General features: G+C 35.7%; 1 protein-coding gene across 1 annotated transcript; it reads right to left on the bottom strand.

Moving 5' to 3' along the window:
- Positions 1-17,042: 17,042 nt before the first annotated feature.
- LOC141494104 (olfactory receptor 10AC1-like) lies at positions 17,043-18,008 on the bottom strand. The gene has a single exon (XM_074195252.1). It carries the CDS (start codon positions 18,006-18,008, stop codon positions 17,043-17,045), a length of 966 nt encoding a protein of 321 aa, XP_074051353.1.
- Between the last annotated feature and the right edge of the window lie 408 nt (positions 18,009-18,416).

Here is an 18,416-nt window from a genome sequence, read left to right as displayed (position 1 = left end):
TTATTTATTTCTCCAACTACATGCCATGGTAGTTTTCAATAATCATTTTCATTGTAAAATTTTGATTTTCGCATTTTTCTCCCTCCCTTCCCTTCCTCCTCCCCTGACAGAAATCAATCTAATATGGGCTATCAATGTACAACTATGCTAAATATGGATCCATGGACTTATTCTTAAATCATGTATGGTAGTAAAGAGTAAAATATTCAAGCCTCTGAGAGATTTCTCCTCTCTCAAACTGTAGATAGCAATATGAATCCGGCAATGAATCCTTTCCCCAGCTACGTCTTCAAATATCAGAAAAGTCTATCTTATTTAATTAAATCAGCAAAGCAACATCTCTTCTCGAATCAGCACAGCTCATAGCAAAACAGAGGCTTTCTCTCTAGCCACAGTGAACAGTGAATGATCATCTGGGCAAACCCTTGAGAATTTTCCTTTCTTTCAGGTTATAGATGGCACCAAAAGGCAATTAAGTCAGTCAACTATTTACACCAAAAAAAAAAAAAAAATTCTGCTTTATTTAGAATGGTTGAAAAACGTGTTTGAATTCAGGTGACTCTCTCACCTAATCTCTTCCCAAGCAGGTGCTCCATCTTGTGGTATCTGCTATTCTTGTTTGAAGCAATAGGGATCAATTTTTGCCATTGTCTTCCCCAGGTAATAAAAGTCAAAGTTCCATAGACTAAAATATTGCTAATTAAATATTTAATGTTGACTATAGCTAGCTATTAATTTTGATTTATGATGTGATCACATTATATTTATTATGTGGTTTCAAAGACTGGTACCTGGAGGCATCCAAATATATAGAAGTACAGTTATGCCCTTTTTCTGAGTCAAAGGAGAGGCATTTAAGCTTCTGTAGTATATTACTTATTTAGAAATTCATTTGGGTGTAAAACTTATGAAAATTTTTATTGATAACAAGAGTGACATTTAATTCAGATCCAAATATAGATTATTGTTATTTAAAATAAGTAAATGAAGACTCAGTACTTAGTGCTAATTGTTGATTGTATTTGATCAATTTAATGGGAATCTTAGTATTTAACAAATAACTATTTTCAAAAACAATTGCATTGTTATTCTAGTTTGCATCAATGATATTACTTAGTCTGTATTTTAACAATTTTTATCAATGAGAATGCATGTTTACACTAATTCAAACACTGCTCTGAACTTAGTCACATAGTCAGAAATTTCATGTGGCTAGATTCTACTCATTTATTTATGGTAATGCAGTAAAATTTTAGTTGCTTAGTATCTCATGTGGGTTACATGAAACATTTGGTTTTAGGGCATATTTTATGATTTTAAAATTATTATTGAAATTTATCTTTGGTTAAGTAAGTCAACTAGTATTTATCATCTATTTATTATATTAAAATAATATATTATAATTGATTATATATAATATATTATAATTATTATAATATTTATATATTATTTATCACTTACCCAGTTGCCTACCCAGTGCTAGGCATTAGTACCTCAGAAAAAAACCACTGACATTAGAGAAAGTTTGAATTGTCTCAATGATGTTTAGTACTTGAGTGATCTTGTTCAAGTCACTTAAACTTTATGGGCATTAAATTACTCCTATTAAAAAACAAATGGTTTGGACCAGCCGACTTGTCAGGTTCCTAGGTTTTTGATCCTCTGATACAGGTTTCTTTCAGCCTGACCTGTGTGTATGGACAGGTCAAACAACTTTATGTGCATAGTGGAAACCTGCTGCTTCTCATAACCAACAAAGAACTCTGAAAAAAGTAAAGGATATCACTGAAGTACTGTATGATAGGAAAGAAGATGGACTAGTTATATGGTGATAGTAAGGGATGTCAGGTAGAGAATCAGAGAATTCGACTAATACCTTTATGATATCAAGAGTGAAGGAGGCCACCAGAACACTGAGTGAATGAACTTTTTTGAGAACATGGACAAGAATCACATGAGATAGGCTGGTATGGATAGATAGAAACCTGCATCATTCATGGAAGCTCCTGAATATATGAGATCTATTTGAGTTTATACTTCTGGAGGTTCTGTCTTGATGATATATATTTTTTTAGGTTTTTGCAAGGCAAATGGGGTTAAGTGGCTTGCCCAAGGCCACACAGCTAGGTAATTATTAAGTGTCTGAGACTGGATTTGAACCCAGGTACTCCTGACTCCCAGGCTGGTGCTTTATCCACTACGCCACCTAGCCACCCCGATGATATATTTTTGAGCCTGTCTTCTAGTTATTTGAATGTAAGGCCCTTGATCAGTAATAGAATACTTTCATCAGAGCACATTTTTCCTTTGGGGAAATAAAAGATGCTTTGTTACAATTGGTTTTTATAATGATATAGTTTCCTGGTGCACCTTGGTATGAAAAGTGAGGATTTTCCTGTGCATTGTTTTTAAATATGTTTTATTAATACATTTTTGTTCCACAATAGTATATATTAGTCATACATTTTATGGCATAGTATACATAGCCCTTTTTGGAACACAATCAATCTCCTTGAATGAACTCCCCCTTGTCACAGAGAAAAACAGTTAAGTAAAAACAAATTGAACTAAACATATATGACTATGTATGTGATTTGCTACCCTAGACTTTCCTTGGCTTTCTGCTAAGAGAAATATGTTTTTCTTCAATACATATAGCCATCAGGCCCCCTCACAGAGACTCTGCATACTATATTGTATCTTTTACAGAGAAAATGAGTAATGCAGAGGGACAGTTATCTATATTGTTGGGAAAACTTGTGTGAGCCCTGAAAGAGAAATGTTTTTTCTTAGGAGACTTGGAATAGAGTCTATAAGCTACAATAAATAGCTGCCGTGGAAAAATGAATCTGTGTAGGACTTGAAGAGTTAACTGTCATCTTTGAATCTGAAGGGTCCCTTTAAGGGAAGTGAATTTAACTGACATTTTGGAGGGGAAAGAATTGAACTTTTTTCATTCCCAATGAGAACCGAACTGAGTTAACTTTTATTTTATGGAAAAAAGAATTTCTGTGAAGAAGACATTCTGGGGAGAATTTCTGAGAGACTTTAACTGGTTTTCCTGGGAGTATTGAATTGTTGACCTGTTATTGTTTTGGAAGAGTTCATGGTGGTAACTGTTTGTGAGAAATGACTTTTCCTCAAAGTAAATGCATTATATAAATATTTCTAGCCCATTATGGATTCTGGAGGTCCTCTCCTCAACTTTCCATTCTTAGGTAGGGCCCTCCAGATGAAGGAAAACTCTTAGGTCTAGGGGGTCCTTCTGAGATCTTTTAGGGGTCTTTCCAGTGCTGTTGACTTGAGGCCTCATTCCAGTCCTTAACAAATTGATAATTATGGATACTTCTCTATATCATTTGTTGATCCTGTTATTAGCTTCCCAGTATAATTTAACTATTTAGCACCTTTTTTTTACAAAAGTTATATTTACTGAAAATATATAGTAAGAAAGAATTAAAGAGAAGGCATAAGAATTTGTTAAGTGTCTACTCTGTGCTAATTTTATCAATGATAGCTCATTTGTTCCTCACAAAAATTCCAGGATGTAAGTGCTAACAATGTCCTACAAAGTTCCTTACCGATTCAAAGTAGCTGATGGCTAAAGTTATTCTCTTGTTTGTAGATAAAAGGTATGTTGGCTACCAGGTCTATTCACTGCTACATTGGATCATGTAGGTCACTGCTAGGAGTTATGCTATTGTTCTAGGTTCAACTATTGGCAAACTTGGGACTCCTATCAAAGCATATCTGGTCCTCTTACCTTTTATATAGGTATATATGAGGTTTCTTTCAAGAGGTGACTAGTAGATTCCATATTTTGCTCTCGCACCTTAATCAATCTGGGCAATTTTCATTTATGAATTCATGAAATCTAGGCTTTATAAAACATCATTGTTTATAGATATTCCTCTGTATTCTTAAATTATCTCTCATTGACCTGTTTTCTAGTTACTTTTATACATCTCAAATATTGTCTCGATTATAGAACATTTCTAGTATGGAGACATTCTGTCTCAAAAGTGTACATATTAATGGAAGAATTTGTATATGACTTTGAGGGAGGTGGAGGCTTATCACTTTTCATCTTTCTCCCGCAAAGCTGACTAGGATGGGGAGAGAATGTTTCCCTATGGAAATCTTTTGTATAAAGTCTCATTTCTGTCTCAGAAGCCAAAAAGCACTTTCTTCACCATGTAATGTTTATAGAACATATGTAAGGGATTGCTGAGGCCTTGCTCAGAATGGCTGAATTCTAATTGGCTAATTTCTAGTTACATATTTATATTTTTGCATTATTTGCTAGTGTCAATAAAACATGTGGCTGTAATATTGATGTTTGGATGAGTCTAGTAGGGTAGGGGTAGATAATGACAGGAGAAAGAGAAACTTAGGGAAAAATAGTTTTTTCATGTTTTTATACATTGAAATGAGGGCTCCCTGCTAATTTACAGAACTTTTGGCAGAGAATCCATTTTCCTCTTTGCATGATTATACTCAGGTTTTTAGGACTTTTAGGACTTTAGGTTTTTATGCTTGATTATAAGCCTCTATCTTTTGCCCTTTGGGATATGATATTCCAAGATCTCTTGAACTTTTAGAAGAATTTTCCATATCATTTGTAATCCTGCTTATGGTCCCTTGGTGCATGAAATGTTTCTTTTTTTCGGGGGGGGAAGTTCATGAATTATTTTTTCCTTTTGATTTTTTTCTAATACTTTCCTGGGACTTTTCCTTTTGAGGTTTCTTTCAAGAGGTAAATAGTAGACTTCATATTTTGCTCTCTCATTCTAATCAATCTGGGCAATTTTCATTTATGATTTCATGAAATCTAGGCTTTCTAAAACATCATTGTTTATAGATATTCCTTAGTATTCTTAAATTATCTCTCCTTGACCTGTTTTCTAGAATTTTTTTAACTTCAGATTTTTCTATCATCTTGTATTTAAATTCTTTAATTGTATTCTAATGTTTATTACTGTTTCAAGGATTCATTGATTTCTGTTTATTTTATTCTAATTTTTAGTGAATCTGCTACTTGAATAAGTTTCACCACTTTCTTTTCAGTTATTCATCACACTCCAATTCTTTCCTCACTTCTTTTATTTAATATTTTTAAAAGTTGTGATTCACTTCTTTTATATATTTATGTAATCCTGCTAGAAAATTCTTTTTTTCCCTTTGTGTCGTTACTTGCAAGGTTTTAGGAATTAGTCCTTTCCTCCTTGGGAGCAAATATATATATATACATATATTCACACATAATATTTAAACTTCTGATGGGTATCTTCTCCAGTTTACTAATTTTTCTGTCTTTAGTTCCTGAACTGTGGCTTTGTGCCAGGGATAACCTTTACCCCATGTTGTATTTTGGGGGAATAATTAGCCCTGTTTGTTTTTGATGGAATCATCTAAGTTCTTGTGTTATACTTTTTTCTTCTGGGTTTAACCTTGTGTAGCTCTTTGAGGTTCAGAATGCTGGATCCTCAGTGCTCCTATTATGTCTCAGGACAGGATGCTAGACACCTTAGAGGCCTGGGGTATTCTGGTCAAAGTTATAATTGCATTGGTTGTGGCTGCTCCCTTGGGCTTCCAAAGGCCCCACTATGACTTGAAAAACATTTTGAAGCCCTACTTGTTGAGGCTTCACTACCATTTTATTGATCTTTATAGAGAGTCATGCAGACATTTTTTTCCCTGACCTTTCTCTAGGCTTGTTTAGAGGTCAAAGTCTTGTTTATCAAGATTGATCCTGACTCTGCTAGCATTTCCCTACCCTATTGCCTGTGGACTGTTTGTTGCTGACTTTTTGTGTAGTATAGGACTGTAGTTTTTCATTGGCTTTCATGACAATTATTCATTTGGTTCAAAGTTGAGATTTTTATTTTGGGGGGAATTGGGCATCTTGCCTCTGTTCAGATAGCTATGTTGGTCAGAAGTTGCTTTTGTAGGAGTCATAAGCATCCAAATCCAGCAAGAGCTCTGGATCTCCTTTGGTGGCACAATCATAGATAATAAGGTCAGACAATATATAAGTCCTTTATCCATTCATCAGATAATAAGGATATAATCTAGGAAGAGTATTGTGCTAGAGTTTATATAAAACGTAATCTTCATCCCTTGTGAAATTTAATTCTTTGGGGAAGTTAGGTGGTACAGTGCAGAGTACTGGGCTTAGAATCAGAAAGACTAATTTTTATGAATTCAAATCTGGCTTCAACAACTTACTGCCTGGTCAAGTCAATTAACACAGTTTGCCTTGGATTCCTCATCTGTAAAATGAGTAGGAAATGGCAAACCATTCCAATATCTTTGACAAGAAAACCCCAAATGGGATCACAAGTCACACAGGGCTGGAAAATGGCTAAAAAATGATTGAACAATAGCAGCAGAAGCCACCGCCACCACCACCACCACCACCACCACCACCACCACAACAACAACAACCACAAAAGAATATTCTGAGTAAAAATCATTTCACAAGATTTTAGGATTTAGAACTGGAAAGGACATTTGTGATTATCTAGATTTTTATTTTAAAAAAGTATTGCTAGTTTTTGCTGTTACTGGAACTTCATTTTCTATGACTTTGTCCATTACAGTTTTGATATATTCTAGGTCAGCATAAGAAATTAAGTGGAAAGTTTTAGAGTTTTGCGGGAACTGTGGAAGAAACATGAAGACCAGCAGAAGATACAGAAAAAGTTTAGAAAAAACAGAAATTCATATAATATATGTATGATATTATAAAATCTCAATCTAAATTTTCCTATAAGGTATCACAAGAAAAGTTCAAACTATTTCTCTGGTACAAAGGGAGGTTCAAAAAAATTTTACAAAGATTTTCCAAATCAACAGGGTACCACATTCCTAATTCTGTGATGTAGAAGGGATAATTATATACTCCTCACCTACTCAGGGACTCATTCTTTATAACAAAGAAAAAAGGAAAAGGAAACAAAACAATTCAGCAAAAACTAAACAACTCATAAACTGAGCCTGATATTGTATGTCGTATTCTACACTATTTTATGAACTCTTTTCTAAGGTTAGTCTTTTTATTCATTATAATGAAATAGCACTCAATTTTCTTGTGCAGAAGACATCATCTAGTTCTGCTCCCCATTTAACTGATTATGAAACTGAGACCTAGGAAAGTGAAATGACTTTCCTGAAGTCACACTGGTAATAAGAGGCAAGGTTGAAATTCAAACCCAGGTGTTCTGATTCTAAATTAAATGAATTTTTTTTGTCTGCAATGAAGTTAGCTGTTTAATAAAAAGCCTTCCTTTCAAACTCTACCTGGATTTCCTCCTTTTCTCTTGTACCCCCCTCCATGGAGGTACTTTTGTAAAACTGTGAAACAGGGCTTTTTCCAATGAGATTTAATTAATCAATAAGCATTTATTAAGAGTATGCTATGTTCCAAGCATACTAAGTACTGGGAATACAAAAAGAGGCAAGAGATAGTACTTATCTTCGAGAACTGAAAATCATACTATCTAGGGTCTTGCATCATCAGAGTTCAAATTTGATTTTTTGATTTTGCAGAAAAAATCAGGAAGTATTTAAAGTAAAAACCAATATCTAGTAGCATGTAACATTCAATATTCAGTTCTTATTATATGTGACTTTTCAAGCTGGTATCTCATTGTTCTTTTTAGTTCTTTTTTAAACCTTTTCAAAAATTGGGGGGGTTATTTGCTTATTTTAGTTGACAAGTACATTATGGTATTTTAAAACTCTTTAAGACCCCCTTCACAAACTCTTCCTGTTCGTTTTTCTTTTCTTTAGTTTTTGCAAGGCAATGGAATGAAGTGGCTTGCCCAAGGCCACACAGCTAGGTAATTATTAAGTGTCTGAGGTGGAATTTGAACTCAGGTACTCCTGACTCCAGGGTCAATGCTCTATCCACTGAACCACCTAGTTGCCCCCTCTTCCTGTTCTTATATAGTGTTTTATTCTTGTTAGAAAACCAAAACTTTTAGCAAGTGTTTTTTTTTAATTTACATAGTGAGATTTTCTAGTGAGATTTTTCTCCTATTGCAAAAAAATGCACAGATTTTTATTTTATTTACTCTCTAATGAATAGATTCATAGGTAGTCAGATTTAAAGCCAGAGAGAACCTTTGAAGTCAACCTAGTACAGTTGCTTATTTTATAAATGAAGAAATGAGACACTGAGAAGTAAAGGGAACTTTATCTCTTTCTGCTAGTTTCCATGGTTATTGGATATTTTTGCCGAAAATATCTGTGAAATTCCTCTCTGAGAACTTCAAGCACTGTAGGTGTCTTAATGAGCAACCTGCTGTCTGGCTTTCAAAAAGTTCTAAAAGTATGGAGCTGGAGAATTTGAAGGAGAAAGGGTTAAGGGTGACTAGAAATTTTCCCAAGTATTTTTTTGGAAGACTATTTCTAGAATGTTCTGTTCAACTTATTGTCTAACATATAGACTGAAATAGTCTAACATGAAAAAATATGAAAAAAAATTGTTGTGTAACTCAGTGCAATTGTCAGATATGGTTTCTGTAATTCCTCAGGGAGTTATGGGATACCCAAGACTATTGCTTGGACTTTATTTATATCATCATCATCATCATCATCATAACTGTGCCTTATGGGAGAGAATATAGAAAAAAAGCATTTGGGGCTATTGTGAAGTTCTCCACCTATCTGAATTTAGACTCTGCCAAGAGGGAACAATGGGCTCTACATTGCCTTATCTTGGAATAGTATCACTGGGCAGAATAAGCCTTCAGTCTAAACTGAAGAGACATATCCTGAACTTTGTTAGGCAGGAAAATAATACTTAAGGATAATTGAAAATAGCACCATGCAGTCTTGCTTTCTATTGAAACTCTAAAGAGTAATATATCAGTTTTTGGAAAAAAAATATTTCCTTAAAGACTTATAGAATGTCATAGCTGCCCTTTCAGCATACTGCAGAACATTACTTGAGACTACTCTATTAGATCTGAGAGAGTATCAATCCCTGGGCTATCTAAATGAGATAGATTGAGTACACTGGAAGCTATTCTAACCACACTATCACCAAGCATCTATTAATTTCCTACTATGTGAAAGTCCTTGTCTTAGGGACTAGAGGTACAAATATAAAGAATAAAATGACCCTTATTCTCAGGGAGATTATAATTCTAATGAACATAAAGGGACTTCTAGAAAGTCAAATGTGAACAACTCATAGTAGCGAGTAGATTTAGGACACTGACAGTTGTTGGAGAAGGTAGGCAATCAGTTCCCTATAAGGAGCAAATCAAAGACTGAGTCATGAGAATTAATTTGAGATGACAAGTCTGTAATATTGGGAATTTTTCAAAGAGAGCAGAGAGAATTTAATCAAGAAAAGAGTCTAGGAACAACTTAAGGAACTTACAGTATAGTGTTGTAAATTGGAGGTCTACATATTCTATTCTGTGCCAACCCCATATTTAATTTCCTTTACCAGGTAATATGTGTGACGAGGGGAAAAGACTTTGCCCTTTATCAACCTTGCTCTCTGACTATCTGTCTTTCTGGACCTGGACATTGTTATTTTGTCACTGTGATTTGCAATCAGTTTTCAAGGTTTTGGTAGTTTGCTATTTTGGGGTCTTCTGGATTTGAATTGATCTCTAAGTTTCCTTCTAACTTATAGAATGTTTAATAGAAGATAGCACTTGTCAAAAAGACCATGATGATCCCATTCCCTGGGCCTCAGTTTCCTTATATATAAAATGGGGATAATAATATTGATAGTTCCTATCTCATATGACAAGGCTTAAAATGGGACAATATATGTAAAGTGTTTGGCCAACCTTAAATCATTATATGAATGTCAGTTCTGCCTTTGAGGTTCATTTCCAATTGTCCTTTAAGGCAGGTATTTAGGGATGACCTTTCTGAGTTACACTGGCAATTATTGTTTTGCATTTTTCCTTTCATGTCTTTGAGCTTAATATAACACACATGATAACCTTGTCTAACTATAGTCTTAACCCTTACAGAATTCATTCTCTCTGGGCATTTCCTCATGGGGTTATGTACAATCATTCTCTTTTCTTAACCTTTTGGTTAATTTTAAGCAAAACTCCTTTGGTGAATTCCTTGGGGTTGATGCTAAGTGTTGGGACCAGGTAGCTTCTCTTAGGCTCCTGTTTGTTTCACTTTGATTCAATTAATTTCTATGGTGAAGAAGGAAAAGGAATGCTTTATTAGGGGTGTCAGGCAATAAGTCTGATGTAAAGGAGAGAAGGGTGGAAAGTTTGTTATGTGCTCCACAGAAGGAGTGCCAATATTCAAAAGGAGAAATTTGTTATTTCTTCATATTTGTTATCCTTTTGCTCACCTTTCAGCACATTGTTCTATCTTCTTAATTCCTTTAATTATACCTAGCAGGTGACCAGGGCCCTCACATTGCCTTTTGGGTATTTAAAATCTACTAAATTTATTTTCTCTACTTCAGAGTACTTAACTTGAAGTTCACAGTCTGTGGTTTGATTCCAAGACATGGTGACCAAATAATACTGTCCAGATAATAATAAATAAAAATAAATAATAAAAACCAGAAAGGCAGGTTTTTAAAGAGCCAAGGTTTATAAAGCAATAGAACAATGCCTTTTCCCCTTGTGACACGTTATAGGGAAATGGAGTCAAATATGGGATTAAGGTGGACAGGAAGATATAGAACTCCAATAGTTTCCCAATTTTGAATGAATTTCAGGGAGTTTGTGAACTCGGGAAAAACATTACTAATCTTTGACTTCCTTTATAATTCTGCATATTTTATATTCTAAAACTTTTTTCCCTGAGAAGTGTCTCAAAGTTTTCATCAAATTGAAAAATGGATCCATGACTTAAAAACAACTTAAGAATACACATCAACCCTTTAAAAAGTTCTAATCCTGTGGAATGTTATTAATAACCAAGAGTACCAAATGCTCCCAAGTATATTTGCATTTGGATTGATAAAATTTTAATACAAATTAGTCTCTAATTGTTAGAATTTCAGAAAATGTAACTAAGTGAAAAAACCTTTTGACAACAAGGAGGTAATACTTCTGGTCAATGAGAACTTTCTCCATTAGAGAACCAAACAGATCTGTATAACTGTCACCCACTGGGGAGACTGGGAGTCTTCAGAGTTGGGACTTTGGAAAAAGCTCCTGCTCTTTTCAAACTCTATTGTTTTGAGAAAATGCAATTAATTAAATTAATCCATAATAAGAATGAATAGCCAATGGACCCAAATCTTCCCCAAATTTTTATTATATATCAATCTTTACTTGGTGGAAATTCAAGCATTCCTCTACTCTTTTTTTTTAGGTTTTTGCAAGGCAAATGGGGTTAAGTGGCTTGCCCAAGGCCACAAGGCTAGGTAATTATTAAGTATCTGAGACCGGACTTGAACCCAGGTACTCCTGACTCCAGGGCCAGTGCTTTATCCACTGAGCCACCTAGCCGCCCCTCCTCTACTCTTAATGATCAGATATACCTTGCTCCATTTCCAGGTCTAGCTCTTTAGTTTTCCAATGGTTAGACATGAACATAGTAAGTGTCACTTGGGCACAGGTTTCTGCCTTTCTAGGGTGTTGGCAAGGGTGTGAGACATTTGGGACCAACCCTAGGAAAGTAAGAATTCCTGATCCAGGATGGCCTGATAAATCAAGTGAGTTGCTTCTTTCTGGGAGTGGGAGAGGTTCAGAAGAGAAGGGTTATGGAAGAACTGTCTAAGCTATTAGTTACAGTTGATTTATTCATAGAGTCTCGGAATTGGAAGAGAGTTCAAAAGACATCTTGTTCAACCCATATATTTGTAGTGATTCCTTCTACCCAACAGGGTAAGTCACCTGCATCCCATCATCCTCTACAATACTCATTTAAGTCCTTTCATATGATCCTAACTCTAAATTAGTAAAAGTGATATTTTTTGGGGGGAGGGAAACACTGTTTCCTTATTTTACCCAGCTTGGAAATGAAGAGATCATTTAAATACACATTCCTACTACTGACTAGCAGCCTGGTGTTTCTAATATGGGTCAATTTTCCCTTCCCTAGGTGGTCTGGTTAGCCCTCTCCCCATCATCATATTAATACTGGTTTTAGTGTGGGTACCATTTTCACATTTCTGCAGCTCAGAGCTCTGAGGTCAAGCAATCCTCATAAGTAGGGTCTATACCATTCTACTCACCTACCCATTAAAAATCCACATTACCTTGATACATATTTTTAAAAGATCTTTTTTACTTTTACATTAAAATTTTAAGACATCCAGCATTTTCTTATCATTGTAGTTTCCCTAATAAGCACATCCTTGCACTGAAACATAGGAGATGAGTGAGAATACCTGAGTAAATTTGTTAATTTCTTTCTATTTCTTTAATTTCTAGCACTACACTAGCATACCATTTCAGGTCAAGGATACATGGAAATAAATCTTGGTAAATATTGTTTACCATCATTTTCATCAAATGTAAGCCTTTCAACTTACATTCTCACATTTTCCCCCAATAAGGTAGGAATTATTTGATTTTTGTTTTTGTAGCCCTAGCATCTTGGATGTAGTAGGAGATGGTTGAACTAGTCTCCCAACTGTTTTCTTTTAATTTTTTTTTAGGTTTTTGCAAGGCAAATTGGGTTAAGTGGCTAGCCCAAGACCACACAGCTAGGTAATTATTAAGTGTCTGAGGCCGGATTTGAACTCAAGTACTCCTGACTCCAGGGCCAGTGCTCTATCCACTGCACCACCTAGCTGCCCCCTAACTTTTTTGGGGTGGTTCCAAGTTTCTTTCCCTTCCATTCCCTCCTAAATAAAGTTGTCAGATTAATCTTATAGAAACAACACTTTATAAACAACAGGAGTTTAATCAAAAACCTTCAAGAGTCCCCAGGCATCTTTAGAATAAAGTCCAACTTTCTCATTCTAACTTTAAAGGTCCTCAAACCAATTGTCAAATTGAATTTAATCTGCAATTTTGGCAATACAATTGCTGGGTAACTTGGATAATCTATGGGAAGAACACTGGTTCTGGAGTCTGAAATATCTGAATTCAAATGCCATCTCTCCTTGTGATCTTCTTAGGAAAGTTATATAGACATCCTTGGTCTTTGTTTCTTCATCTTAAAAATAAAGAGGTTAGACCTGTCTTCTCTCTATGACCAGATAGCTATCAACTTCATATATATGTATGTGTGTGTATATATATATATGTGTGTGTGTGTGTGTGTGTGTGTGTGTGTGTGTGTGTATGTGTGTGTATGTGTATGTGTGTGTGTATGTATGCTGCACTAAATATTTTTTTTTGCATCCTAGAAAATAGCTTTTCTTTTGATGAGTGACTATTGTTACCATATTCAGTAGAGAGCATTTGAAGAGAATCTGAAAATTTGTAACTAGTGCTGAATTAGCCAATTAGCATTTGATGAAATCTATGACCTAAGTAAAATAGCAGATTGTGGTAGGAACTATTAGTCTCAAATAGTTCTCTAGGTTGGTTGGTCTCTCTCTCTCTCTCTCTCTCTCTCTCTCTCTCTCCCTCTCTCTCTCTCTCTCTCTCTCTCTCTCTATATATATATATATATATATATATATAGTATAATTATCATTCTAATATTATATAATAAATTCTGATACATTTCTTTTCCTCTATGTATATTAATATATAAATATAAAGGTATATAAATATATTATATAGGTGAAATCTTTCAACTTTGTTTCCTTGCTATATACATGTTTAAATATTTTTCTTCTTTTCCTCTCTTTGTTAGCATGTCATTTTTTCCTTCTCTTCCCCTTTCCTTTCTCATTTCCAATGTTTCTCTCAAACAAACCATACTAAACCAAAAACACCTGACCTTTAATGGACCAAAATACAGACAAGAATTCTAATTGGAAATGTTTATATTTATTTTATAAAGCTTTGCCTTCTGTTCTAATTCCTTGTCTATCTAAGTTATATGTATCATTCAACATATAGTTTGATTTTTACATTGTTTAGAAAATCCCATCTTAATTTTTTGGCTTATATTCATCTCTTCTTTGAACATATAAAGTTATAATCTGATTTTTTTTTCTAAACCTCTCTCCCTCAGGAGCCCTAGAGTATAAAATGGTGTCTTGTATTCGAAAGTAGGCTATATTACAACATCTCTTAACCCTTGCATTGCATTTATGAATATCTATATTTTGGTATTCTACTGCACTGAACTTTTTTAAGTCCATCATAACTAAATATAATATGATCAGCTATAGAGTTCAATGGTGTTTTTTGCCCTTCACTAGAGTACACTGAAACCACATCTCAGACTTTTCTCTGTTCCGTCTCTTTTACCCTCAATTGATTTAATTTTGATATACTGAATTAAAACTAGCCAGCACTTAGAAGAATTTGGAGCTACATCCTTTGTCAATGTTCACTGCTTAATTAAGCAGTGAGTATACCTCTTCAACATTTTTATGCAAGTATTTTTTGAAGTTATGTAACATTATTTCCTCTAAAGTTGTCTTCTAATGTATTCTTGCAAATCCATCAAAAACTAATAGAAAGGTAGCTGTGGTACAGAGATACAGTATTGGATAAAAGATAGTATAGATATGTAACGATTAAAAATGTTTATGTAGAAATATATAGATAAGTTTGGTTACAATAGATTAGATTAGTTTTTTTTTTAACCTTGATGGCAAATAATGAGGGTAGCTGCAACAGTGGTTACATTGACATTCTGTTATATCTAATTTTAGTTATTATAATGGCCTGATTAAATGTGAGTCTTTCTTATTTACTTTAAAAAGATTTGAGACTATGTCAAAAATATTTATCTTGCTAACAAAATACATTACCTCAATATGGTCATTATTTCCCAGGAATTAAATTAATTTGTGCAGATCTCATTGCAACACCAGGTTCAACTTCAATGGTTATTGATTTCTTTTTGGTATTTATTAAGACTCTATGTTAAAAGTCTTACAAAGTAAAGACTCTTTGAACTTTGTAGTTTTGGGTCCAAATACCTAAATACCCAGTGTTTATTGACAAGAGATCAATCCCAAGAAATTCCTAAGATTTTGAAGAAATTTCATTTTGAAAGTTAAGGATGCTAGCCATTGGTTTGTGGATTGCTAGAGCTTTGGTATTTTTCTGCTAACTTTTGACTTCTCCCCTTAAACTTCTTTAAATGTTCACTATATATAGAACTTGAATATCTCATTAGGATCATAATCTGGGGTCCAGAATGGATAGCACAAGACCAGAGAGCTGCATGCTTGAAATAATATTCTTAAACCAATGATATAGCATATGGCATTAATTGCAAGCAATTCTTTTGACTAAACAAAAGAAATACACTTTAAAAAAGGTTCCCTGACTCTTATCTTCATTGCTCAGTCTCAGTACTTAGTGACCTAGTTACTTTATTTCTGTTTATTCACAGTTTCTGGCTTCATTTGTGTGTTGGACCAATTCCTTGGCAAGCTGCAATTAGACATGTCAATATTATCAGATAAAGAGAGGTAGTAGTAATTTATCTATGAGATTCATGGACCTCAGTGAATGTCCTAGATCCAAGGTCTCTTGTTGCTGTGGCCTCAGGAGCAAGGGATAACAGATTTAGAGCTGGAAGGAACCTGGGAAACCATTCAGGCCAGTTTTCCTCATTTTATAGACATTTTTACAGAGATGCTGTAACTTGTCCAAGGTCACACAACTAGCAAATGGCAGCATCAAAATATGAGCCTGAGTGCTCTCACTACAAATCTAAGTTTCTTTTTATTAAGTTATTTTGCTACTCTGGGCTACTTTGCTGCACCATAGACACAGAACCTTGTATTTAGAATAAAGCAAAATATGGGGAATTCACCTCAGGATCACCTGTTAAGAATCTGGTGTTATTAGGCACTTTAAATAAAGGGTAAAATACAGTTGGCTACAAGAGAGAGATATGCACTAAGGCATTGAGTGCTGATTTGGGATCAGTTCAATCTGTCTGTCACTATCAGAATTCAATTTTAGCAGATATCTGGAAAGAACAATTCCTCCCTCAACCATTATGTAAATACAGCAAATGTAGTGAATAAGCATTGGGAATAAACTGTCTAAACAATTGAATTCAGTCTCTTTCAACCCCAGAAATAAGGGGATAGATCTCCGAAGGAGAGAAAATGCACAGGATTGAGATAGGTGCTCTCACTTTGACAGTCTTCAGCTTTCAACTGCAAATACCAAATAAAGGGTATCTTTCCTTAAGTTCCAAGGTGAGGCTTTAATAACCTCAAGTCTAGTTGATGTCCATCACTCACATATAAAAAAATCTAATTCAGAAAATTTCCTTTCTCTAGGAAAGCTATACTCATTCTAATGCCTATCCTGTCCTTCCTTCACTTCCACCCCATCCCTCTGCCCCTCCAAAATGTTCCTTCAGAAGGAGTATAATGAGTCTGAGCTAAATTCATTAACGCATTTTGAACTTTGTATGTATTTTTTGTGTGAATACACGTTTGTGTCCTGTTTATTAGATGTGATGAGAGATCTTTAGTCAGGGTTTGGATCTCTTCTCCATTAGCACAAGAAGGTAAGGACAGAGAAGTCATCATTCATCAATAAATTTCCTGAGAAGGGAAGAGAATAGCTAACAATTAACTTAGGAAAAGCAGATTGGTGGGGCGAATGGCAGCTGAGGCCGCAGACACAAGAATGAATAGGTTTCCACTTAAGGTGGCCAAGTGCATGACTAATAGAATACAAAGTGGAAAAGCTGAAGGTGAAGGAATTCAGAGAAGCCTTGTGTAAAGGAGAGATGAGGCAGCTCTTTTTCATTCCACTCATCCTCCACATACTACAACTGATGGTCAAGGAATCTATGACAAAAGAGAGATGCTAGTTTGGAGAATATGGTATGTGTACACAACACTGGCCAAGGAAATCAAGTAATTTGGTTCTAAATATTAGTGCCTAAATGACAGAGGAAGATTGGAAGAGGGACAAGGTCTTGTTTTGTCCTGAATTCCACCTTCCCACCCCAGTTTGTCCCTAGGGTTGCAAGGGATGAAGTCACCCAATAACCAGGGAGTGACCATCTCCTTTCAACCTCAGAACCCTCTGAATGGCCGTGGTGACTTCTCGATTACGAAAACTGTAGATGAGTGGGTAGAGCAAGGGTGTCACATTGGTATAGACCAGTGCCAGGGTCCGGTCCTGCTTTGGGGCATAGCTGGCTTTTGGTCGTGCATACATGAAGCTGGCACAGCCATAGTGTAGCAGGGTCACTGCCAGGTGGGAGGCACAAGTAGATGCAGCCTTCTTGCGCCCCCCAGATGAATGCAGGCGTCGTAGGGCACCCACAATGGCACCATAGGATGTCAGGATCAGGAAAGAGGGTACCAATAACAACACAATGCAGGCCCCAAGAAGGGGCAGTTCTTCCACATAGCTGTGGGTACAGGCAAGGTGCAGCAGAGCAGTGATGTCACAGAAGAAGTGAATCAATAGGCGTGAGCCACAAAATGGCAGACTGAAGACAGCCTTTGTGAGAAAGAGGGAGACCACCAGTCCTCCAATGCAACAAATCACAGCCAATTTTCCACAAAGTCCTGGGGTCATCAAGACTGGATAGCGCAGAGGATGGCAGATGGCCACATAGCGGTCATAGGCCATGGCTGCTAGCAGGAAGCACTCAGCTCCTCCAAGGGCCACGAACATCTGCATTTGTACTGCACATCCCAGAAAGGAGATGGGACTGCCTCTTGCCTGGGCCCTAGCCAGGTCAACTAGACAGCGGGGCACTACTACCAATGTATAGCAAAGCTCAATAGCTGACAGCTGGCATAGGAAGAGTAGCATAGGGGGGCGAATGGTGACTGAGGTCACAGACACAAGGATGACTACATTTCCACTCAAGGTGGCCAGGTGTACGAACAACAGGATCACAAAGAGGAAAGGCTGTAGGCGAGGGAATTCAGAGAAGCCTTGCAGAAAGAAGCCAGGAGGCAGCTCTGATTCATTCCTTGCATCCTCCATGTACTGCAGTTGATAGTCAAGATGCCTATAGGAAAGAAGGGAGATGCTAGTTTGTAGAACAAGAGCAGGTACCAAGTGAGTGTCTGAGTCAGGATTAACCTGACTTCAATTCTTGAATTTTATGCACTGGCTACATGGATGACAAATAATACCACTTATCTTAAATGCTTACTGAGTCTCAAGTGTTGTGTAAAGTGAGTCTCTCCTATGAAATCATCCTGGATTGAGTACCAAGAGCATTATATTTGGAGTCAAAGGATGTCCTTTGGATGATACTTCAAAGCTGCTGATTCTTCACTCCATTTTATTTAAACAAAGGAAACTTGTGGTTCTTTTCCTTAATCCAATATCCTCTCCTTTCACCCATCCCATCATCTTAATCATGTCTCTTTTGACTAAAACATATCT

This window comes from Macrotis lagotis, chromosome 7 (assembly GCF_037893015.1).
Source record: "Macrotis lagotis isolate mMagLag1 chromosome 7, bilby.v1.9.chrom.fasta, whole genome shotgun sequence".
Lineage (NCBI taxonomy): Eukaryota > Metazoa > Chordata > Mammalia > Peramelemorphia > Peramelidae > Macrotis > Macrotis lagotis.
Note: the sequence above shows the minus strand (reverse complement) of the source record. Positions and strands in the feature narration are given on the sequence as shown.